Source organism: Daphnia pulicaria, chromosome 4, assembly GCF_021234035.1.
Source record: "Daphnia pulicaria isolate SC F1-1A chromosome 4, SC_F0-13Bv2, whole genome shotgun sequence".
In the NCBI taxonomy this organism is placed as follows: Eukaryota; Metazoa; Arthropoda; class Branchiopoda; order Diplostraca; family Daphniidae; genus Daphnia; species Daphnia pulicaria.
Genome location: NC_060916.1, coordinates 10,155,476 through 10,164,890, shown reverse-complemented (window position 1 = coordinate 10,164,890; position 9,415 = coordinate 10,155,476). Strand labels below are relative to the sequence as shown.

Genomic DNA, 9,415 nt, shown 5'->3' with positions numbered 1-9,415 from the left:
AAAATAACAAACAAAACAAAAATAACAGGAAACAAAAACAAAAACATACAGGCCTTGTCGTGCTGTATTTTTAAATATTACGGCAACTTCCTGAGTTATAATTTTTTTACACACTAAATTTTCTGATTGAATCTTCAAGTGGCGTATAGGGCTCTTTCGGATCTGTTTTATTTAGCCGATTTATCTGGCAACGCAGCATGGTGCCGTCTCTTGGTAGGACGAGAACGGGGAGAAGAGGGAGAATGGGAGGAATGGGAGGGAGGAGGGCGTCCTCCCATTCTCCGTCTTCTCCCCGTTCTCGCCCTACCAAGAGACGGCGCCATGCCGCGTTGCCAGATAAATCGGCTAAATAAAACAGATCCGAAAGAGCCCTATACGCCACTGGCCACTTGAAGATTAAATACCGTTAAGTCGCGTTAAGTATACCAATTTATAAAATATGAACGAAATTTTTGTATTTTTTAATTTAACTTTTGACGCTGTTAATAGAGTATTCTTATGACGAAACATCGTTTATTAATATGAAGTCCTGCCAGAAGAGCAATCATCAAATGTTTACTTTCACTCTCGGAGAAATCAGCTAAAAACGAAAGTGATGCCATATCCACACAAGGCGTTTTATAGTTCACACAGAATTCTTCGTCCTTTAAACCCCTTAATACTTTTTATTGCTGTCTAAATGCTATATACTTTTTTACCATGTCATTTCCATCATTTTCATTTGAGAAGTTATGACATGCCAGGTTTGTCGAAGTTGGGAGGAAAAATTCGAAACACAATTTAAAAAATAGGTTTTTTTTGGGGGGTTTCGTGATTTATTTAGCTTATTTACATCGACACATTCGAGGCAAATCCGAAATGGGAGAAAAAGGAGTTAAAGTGAAATTTATTTCTGTTTCCCATAAGTTGACTATATAATAATAAAAAGGATGTCCGAAGAACGGGTAGGCCCTACGTCCGTTGCAAAAATTGAAATTGGGCCCGTTCGTCGTTTTTCAACGTCACATGGGCCTGTTATGAACTTTTTCTAAGTCGTTTTTTTTTTTTTTTTTTTTTTTTTTTCAATTAAGTTTTAAGTTTTTTCGTTCTAACTTTTCGTTTTAAATCAATTTACGCATAATGTTTTTTTGGAGAAGACATTGATATTATTCTTTTTTCTATGTAACATGTCCACTTGACTTGATTTTCAGCACTACCAACAGACGAGTATGCCTAAAGTGCGAGTTAGATTTTTTTTAAGCTTTTTATTCCCTTTTCGGAAAATTTGTGGCTTTCGTGCAAATTGTCCCTTGGATCCTGTCTGTGGTGGGAGGGCGTAGTCAAACTTGTTGACGCGGACAAATTGACGCGAAAATAATCCCGATCCGTTCAACGGATCGTGAGTGCTGGCGATTAAACCGCTTTTATCGTTTTTGCGGTTTAGATTTAGGGAAGGGGTCGATTTTTGGGCGGGGTTAAGTGGGAAGGGGTCGAATTTTGTGGGGGTGGAGGGAGTGGGTGGGAAGGGGTCGAATTTTGGGGGGTTGGAAGAGCGGGCGAGTAGGGGATCGATTTTTCTACCACACCGGCACCTCCTGGTCATAATGTAATTTTTGTTTCGCTTAAGCGAAGCTATTCCGTCGATGGCATTATTATTAACGTCGCGCAAATACGCTGCAGAGTGAGGCGTGCTTTTCAGGCATGCTTTTCTTGATCGACAGGATGGCGAAGCTGAATTCTTCCGGGCTAGTGGAGTAAAGTTATGCCAAAAGGCTATGTTAACCTAGAACAAATTGCAAGAATTGATTTTTTTAATGAGCTTTATTACTATCAAGGTAATAAATACTTGTTCAAAACTCCCCGAAGAAATAATTATATTTAATATTAAAAATATTGATTTTAAATAAAAAATTTCATTTAACTATAAATTTAATACCGAATTTAAAATATTTAAAATAAAAAAAAATGAAATGATACCTTGTGATAGGCTACATCATATCACCAAATATGAATGTTTTCTGTCGAACGGTATTGTAGTTGTATAATTTAGAAGTTGTTACATTTTAAAAAATTTTACAGTGCCGCCAAAAAGGTTTAACAAGGTCTCTTATGTCCGATAGTCCCTAAGTAAAGTGACGATAACTTATAAACTTTAGGACCTAAATTTTTTCTATTGTTATTAAAAAATAAAGAACATCCTAGCGTATAAGAATCGATCGTTGAATTATGGTGTTAATAGGACTTTTTCTTTAGTTATTCATACTTAAACTTAGTCTATGATTTTTTTCTTATTAAAAGTAAGTTTACAACAATTCCCACCACGAGCGTTGTCATCGTTTTCCTGTCAAGTAAGTTTTGTCATGTCTGATGTTTTCTTGTAATGTGCTTTCCTGTCAAGAATTATTAAACATAAATTTCGCATTACTTATCAATGGAATATCTGTGTATTTGTATTATTTGGTACCCAAAGCACATTACCCGTAATTCGTACCACAAAGCCCCCCCCCCTATTTTCAACACCCCTCTCTTTAATTCTCAAAAGGTTAGAACTTACAACTGACTATGCCTGTGCCATGGAAGGTCGCACTTTTCTCTCTCTCTCTCTCGACATCTTTCCTTTCGCATACTCTCACAACGTAGGGTCCAAACTAAACTTGTATTCAATACATTAATTGAATTGAAATTACAAGTCAAAGTCGTTAATTCCTCAGCAAAGTTTGAGTTTTTTTTATCTTGTCTCGTTGTCTCCGTCATATATTTGGCCATTCCAATAATAATCTGATGTCCCCTTTTTTTCATTTTTCTTCATCTGGGAATTATCCCTGAGGTATATTTATATACGAAGGTCCTTAACAATATAGGGTGTGGGGTATAGGGGGTAGGGTAGTAGTAGCTAGTAGTGGAATTCAGAGGGTTTAATGTCCATTTAGTTATCCTTTATACGTTTCTTCCCTGAATGACCAATCGTCACCAAATTTTGTACATAATTCTGTCAAAATTTGATACATGTCGTGACGGGGTTTCATTGGTTTTTATTACTGTTTTAGAAATTTAATTTGCGTGTTTATTACCTAGCTGGTTGCCGAATCCAAGTTAGTGAATTCGCTTTGTTTGCTTAACCTTCTAACTGTCAGTGTTGTGCAGTCAGTGCTCAGTAGTGTCAACAACAAGAGAAAAAAGTTGTTTTCAGAAGAATTCTTAAACTGGACTGCTGATTAAACTGGAAAACTATTTCTAGCAACATCTAGCAAATTCTTTGAATCATGACAGCAGAAGAAACCCTTCGGGTAATCTTTATTAGAGTAACTTCATAAAAACAATACTTTTTCCTTTGTGTTTGTGTTTTAATGCGCAATTCAACACGAGTAAAGAGAACAAAGTGAAGAAGAAAAAGTGAGATTAAAGTGGTTTGTGATAAGTTCTTCTTGAATTTTAACAGTTTTGATATATTTTACTAAATTTTACAATGTAGAGGCCGAGTATACCTGCCAAGTCGTCAAAGAATCTGGACCATTTGTCAAATTTCAGCTAGAGTGGCACTTGCCAAAGCACAGTACAAATCGGTATGTCAAATTTGCAGACAAAATTCATAGCGCCTGCTCTGCTCAACTCCTAATGCCATATTCTCTTTGAAACACAGCATGCATGATATACTCAACAAGCCAGGAGCTATCAACACCCTTCACCTGACAATCCCAAAGTTACAGGAGTCTGATAGTGGAAAGTACCGTTGTGTTGCCAGAGGTCTATTACTACCATCAAAATTTTTAAAATGATTTCATCCGTTTCCAAAAATACTCTTCATCTTTCATCAGCACAGAGACTTTGGTTACCGAGACTTTTTGTTGGGTAAATAAGTTTTAAAATGTTGACTATAAATGAGTTAAAACTAAGCGTACAACATTTATATATACGTTTGCCCACTTTATAGGAAATCATTTGTTAGATTTTTGGGTGGACCATCTATTATTCAAAAACCTATTGCTCAGCCAATTAATTTGGCAAATGAACCTATTTTAGGTAAAAGTTAAAATTACTTATGATTTGATGGTTTCATTATTTGTTTATCATATTTAGGTTATTTGAAAAGCAGCGAAGAAAGAGTTGCCTTGGAAAATGCATTACAACATAGGCAATCTGCTGTTGAAGAAATTCCAATTGTTATTGATGGCAAAGAATATTGGACTGATGATGTTCATTTATCAGACAATGGTATTCTATTTCTTCCGTTTTAAACCACATTTATTGACGTGCTTATTGTTTTGTTTTTTTATTTATTAAATTGCAGCCCTCTAACCATCAGAAAAAGATCGCGATATTCTGCTATGGTTCTCCCGTATTTTACTTTTTTTTTAAAAGGGGTTATTTTTGTTTCTTAATTTTTTATTTCCATGGAATTAGGAACTACTACAAAAAGCTTTTGGCGTTTCATTGAAAGCCAGAAGCGCGTGGGAGAAGGTTCCTTTGAATAAAAAAGTTTATATTTTTTTTAAAGCAGGAGATTTGGTTTCCACAAAATATCGTAGTCAACTCGATGCATCTACCATGCTGGGACAAGGCAAAACAGTTTATCAAGCTGAAATTGATGCAGCTTGTGAATTAGCGGATTTTTTGCGGTAAAACAAATATAGAACATATTGGTATTGATGACGTTACTCAAGAAGTTTTATAAAAATAGATTTATTGCAGAGTTTGCTCAACGATTGTATGATTATCAACCAGTAAACGTTGTTCCTTCGATACAAAATTCGGTAAAATATTTATTTACATTAAAGAAACCATAAACTTTAAGATTAACTTAATTCATGTGTAGGTTCGACATAGAGTGTTGGAAGGATTTATCGCCGCTATTTCTCCATTCAATTTCACAGCCATTGGAGGAAACCTTGCATATGCCCCTGCGATTATGGTACTCTTCAACCATTCTTTATTTAAGAATTTATTTATGTTTAGAATGGTTTTGTGATTAGGGAAATGTTGTTCTGTGGAAACCCTCTGACACAGCATTGTTGTCGAACTATATAGCATTCCGATTGATGGAAGAAAGTGGAATTCTTCCTGGCGTAGTGAATTTCTTGCCTACAGAGGGTCCTACTTTTGGACGAGCGATTACCAACTCGACGCATCTAAGCGCCATTAATTTCACAGGATCTGTTCTGTAATATTTTTAGATACCTGATGGTACCGACGAAATTCTATTGCTATTTTTTTTTTGGAAACAGTACAGTCCACTGGTTGTGGAAGCAAGTAGGAGAAAATGTTGACCGCTTCCGGAATTTGCCACGTTTGGTTGGCGAGTGTGGAGGGAAGAATTACCATTTGCTTCATTCATCTGCTAATGTGGAGCACGTTGTCAATTCTACCCTTCGTGGCAAAAGCAGCTATTTCTGACGGCTTTTCTGATGGCACATGATCGTTGTCATGAAGAAAGCGATTTAGTGAATGAAAGAATTTTCAAGATAATTTGTTTTTCATACAACATGTCCGTAAAACGTGTCATGGAGTAGTGTAGATGTTGGGTGAGAATTTAACGTGTTTAATCATCATCAAGCAGGTACAATACCGCAAGGCTAAGAAGCGAGGGTGAGAAATAAATCGTATAAAAGGAGATAGAAAAGGCCAGAGACACCAGTAAACTGATCATCACGGACAAGGCAACAACTTCAGTGCACTACCTGTACCAAGGATTTTTCTTCATCGTATTACTGGTTCGCAACAATGGGTAAATATTCCGTTTCTTTACAAGGATATTTATTGACTGTTGGTAAATATGCTCGTTACTGTTGTATATAAACGTTTAACTATGTATGTTAATTTTCTAGTTAACTATGGCGACATGCTGCTGTTGGACGTTCCATCGTTAATGGCTGGTTCGACTACACTGGTGTTTCCTGGGTATGGTGTATACCAAGTAACAGCAGCGAAAGAATAGTACTTGATACGCAACACAACTTACTACATTAACAGGCTCCAGAGTACTACACCACCAAGGCTCCAAAGTACAAGTCGAAAACTTAATCTGCCCCGAGTCACATCACGCAAGCGCCTGAGTACTGCACTGAGTCTTCCAAGTTCTACAACACCAAAGTTCAAGGTCCAACCTTTAACGTTACACTACAATCTACGCTTTTTTAGCTCACTATACTGATGCTCCAAATTATATTCTGCCTGCAGCTACTACACCGAGTCTCCAGATATTCACCATCAGAGCGATCTTCACCGAAGTGTCCAAGTACTAGACTACAACCTACTGCAGCTCACTGTGTGTCACAACTGTCTTCTTTACCGTATTAAATCGGTTTCCAATCATGGGTAAATATTCATTTTATTTTTAGTTGTGAATCAATTTTATCTCATTTTTGGTTGTTGACAAGAACATTAAATTTTTAAACTGTATTGTTTCATTGATTAGATAGCGCTGATATGTGATATATTGTTTAAGGCTGGGTCGACCACGGGTGCACTGATGTCTCCTGGATATGGCCGATACCAAATCACCACAAGCTGCCATACTTCACAACAACGAGGTCCAAGTACTAAACCACTGTGGGATGGAATATTACAAGACTGCTGCTACTTTCTACTACACCAAGGCCCCTAATCCCCTACTGGTTGTCTACTGAAATCACCTCCATACTCAAGTTTGAAAAAATAAGTTTTGATTTTCGCAACAATTTTATTTAACTTTCTAAAAATAAAACATTCATGGTTCGTATGTGTGATAAACTTTTATAATTAAATAAATTGTTTTCTACTGCCAAATAGTGTATTTTTTAATATAATCATGAATGGTGTACAGACCTGAAAAATGTCTGTTTCTAGTCTGTAAAATAGTCAACTCAACGAGCTGCTTTTGGGGATTGGGAAAATGATGTTGTTCGAGCAAATAGACAATTTTCCATTTCTAGTAATGTTAATACAAAAATTACGCGTAGATGTTTTTTTCGTTAGGATCCACTCCCCGGCGTTTAAAAAATGCCCGAAGGACATTACCGAAGGAATCTTGTACTGGATATACTAATATAGGATTCAGTTTGAAAATTTTATTTGAGGAAAAAAGACGAAATATTGACTACATAGACACTGAGCTTTGAAAAGTTAAGAGTAGTCCTGAGTTAAAATTCTTTTACTCGCTGTCATCTAAAATTGAAAATTAGGGCTAATTAGTAATTGTTGAAATATCCAAGTAAAATCACATAATTTTACCACTGCTTGAATTGCAATATTTCTTGAATTCATTGGCCAGAGTTGTGTTGACCTCAGTTGATGCTTCAGTTTTGGGTTTCTTCGCATTCTTGAGCTCTTTCTTTCTGCTCTGCCTTTTCTTCCAGTGACTTGGACCAGCAAAATTTCCCGCATCCTTTTCTTCGACTTTCGTTTCTGCTGATGTTGCTTTTTCGACTTTTTTGGATTTTGGCTCATCCTTCTCTGTTTTATCTTGATCCTTGTCTTGATCATCCTCAGGCCCATCCTCACAATCCCCATCATAGTTCATATTGTCCCAGTCATAGTATTATGGTGTCTCGGGGTGGTTTTCATCATCATCCTGGAGTAGTACTAAGAAAATTTTACGAATTTTATTCGAGAACATGACCTCAAAAGTTGAAACGAAGAACCTCAAACAGTTGCAACTAAGGCTTGGTTATGGGAATTTCCCATCGTGGGAATTTTAACTAATCTTCATCACTATCTAAAATTTAGAAAATGGGTAAGTTAAACATTTGTATATAAATTATTGGCATCAGAATAACTTACCACTGCTAGTACTGCAGTCGCTTAAGAAATCTGCCAGTTTCCCAATTATTTCTTCGTCCAGGGTTGTAGCTGTTTTGGCTCCCTTAGCCGATTTCTTCAGTTCCTTTTTACGAAGAAATTTCTTTCTTCTTTTGCTGGGCCCAGCCATATTTGGTGATTTCACTTCTTTGGCTTGACTTTGCCCGGCAATTTCTTTGTCTGGCTCTGGTTTCTCTTCAGTCTTACTATCCTCCTTTTGATCTGGCTTAACATTTTTATCTTTGTCATCTCCTTCATAGTCGCCCTCTTCTTCATAGTCACCCTCTTCTTCATAGTCATTCTCTCCTTCATAGTCGCCCTCTCCTTCATAGTCGTAAGCCTCGTAATCGTAATGGTACGAAGCAACATCAATTGATTTATCATCCAAGAGCTCTGCAAATATTAGGATTCTGCAATAATTAAAGTAAAATTTAAAAAAATATTAAATTGGTTGGTTCCTTACCTACGGCATCGTCACACATGATGTATTTCGAATCGGTCGACTTGTTAACATATGCACAAACAAAAAAATTGCTAAGCAACTATCATCAGCTGCGTTTTAATTTGTGATCTCTTTTTCAGTACTGTGAGTGCAGCATCGGATTGAATTAAGAATTAAAATCTCGTTAACTAGTTGTTCGGAAAATTTACCTCAAACCTGAGCAACTATTGTCCTGATTCTGAGCAAATGAGTTTGTTCTACATGTTTTCTCTCGTCAATTTTCAGATAGACAGGTGATAAATTTATTCGTGTTCCATAATTGAAAACCTAGACATCTGTCATAATCCTTTTTGTTTTTCAGACCTTTGCCTTGATCCAGATACATCCAGATGTATCTGGATCAAAGCAATCAATTTAGACAATCAATCAAGACAATCAAGACAATCAATTTAGATTTAGAGATGATGTAGTTGTGTCAATCCATTTAATAAACAAGTTTCTTGAATTCAGTTTGCTTCGTTATTCGTTACTGTCATTGGGGAGGCGAATAATGGTTCGGAATAAGTCCATATTCAGTCTAAAGAAAACGGGAAAGAGGATGTATTCTGGACACAAAAAGTATGTCTAAAAATTTACTCATGATGATATCCATGAGCTGTCCACAATCAGATCTCCTATAGAGCCACATTTGAAGACGACTGTAAGCCGTACCCATTTGGATGTCTTACAGCGCGACATTAGTATAGAAATATACAATCCTATGGACGTCGGGTTAAGATGTCTCACTCGGGTGATTAGATGGACGACGTACATCCTATGGATAGAAGCGTGCTACCAGGGTCACTGATTCGAATACCCTGCTGATGGCTCTCATCAACTTTGAAAGGCCAAGTTATCCTGCCAAGAAAGAAAGTTTCTATTCCTTCTACTATTCGGCCAAGGCGTGATGTGGGATGTTGGATAAACTACGCCAACAACCCCTCTCCCGCCTCCCTTTTAGCTTCTAATTTCAAGGTGAATTTAATCCACTCGGTTAAAAAGGGTTTCTAAAAGTAAAGGTTTTGTAACCTTCAGGTTTCGAAAACAGAATTCAATTTTCCGATACCTCAAGTTGAAAACGTTCGGTTTTCGAAAGTTTCGACCATTTTTTCTTCTACAGGTTAAAACCCTTTGTTTTCGACGATTTTTTCTAACAAAAATTGAAATGTGTGTATATATCAC

The 9,415-nt window shown here is 36.6% G+C and overlaps 2 protein-coding genes across 5 annotated transcripts; both read left to right on the top strand.

Annotated features, from left to right (window-relative positions):
- Window positions 1-3,103: 3,103 nt before the first annotated feature.
- LOC124335991 lies at window positions 3,104-4,339 on the top strand. 4 transcript variants are annotated; one of them, XM_046789494.1, is made up of 6 exons: window positions 3,104-3,266; window positions 3,452-3,542; window positions 3,620-3,828; window positions 3,911-3,999; window positions 4,057-4,191; window positions 4,268-4,339. In XM_046789494.1, the coding sequence occupies exons 3-6, from the start codon at window positions 3,752-3,754 to the stop codon at window positions 4,273-4,275; spliced, it is 309 nt and encodes a 102-aa protein (XP_046645450.1). In that variant the 5' UTR covers window positions 3,104-3,266; window positions 3,452-3,542; window positions 3,620-3,751; the 3' UTR covers window positions 4,276-4,339. The 4 variants fall into 4 exon arrangements, 1 of the variants encoding a protein (XP_046645450.1); XR_006916984.1 differs by having other exon boundaries at window positions 3,105-3,266; window positions 4,283-4,339; XR_006916985.1 differs by having other exon boundaries at window positions 3,253-3,372.
- A 41-nt stretch (window positions 4,340-4,380) lies between these two features.
- Window positions 4,381-6,731, top strand: LOC124337685 (delta-1-pyrroline-5-carboxylate dehydrogenase, mitochondrial-like; the record flags this gene model as incomplete). Its single annotated transcript, XM_046791722.1, has 10 exons — window positions 4,381-4,595; window positions 4,658-4,730; window positions 4,793-4,888; window positions 4,950-5,137; window positions 5,202-5,461; window positions 5,534-5,701; window positions 5,802-5,874; window positions 5,947-6,073; window positions 6,154-6,291; window positions 6,422-6,731. Coding segments are annotated over 5 exons (741 nt in total), but the record flags the coding sequence as incomplete, so codon positions are not given.
- Between the last annotated feature and the right edge of the window lie 2,684 nt (window positions 6,732-9,415).

Coding starts and splice junctions, on each gene's coding strand:
- LOC124335991 (XM_046789494.1), top strand. CDS start 3,752: ATGATTTCATCCGTTTCCAAAAATACTCTTCATCTTTCATCAGCACAG. Junction 3,829..3,910: donor TTACCGAGACTTTTTGTTGG/GTAAATAAGTTT, acceptor CCCACTTTATAG/GAAATCATTTGTTAGATTTT. Junction 4,000..4,056: donor GGCAAATGAACCTATTTTAG/GTAAAAGTTAAA, acceptor TATCATATTTAG/GTTATTTGAAAAGCAGCGAA.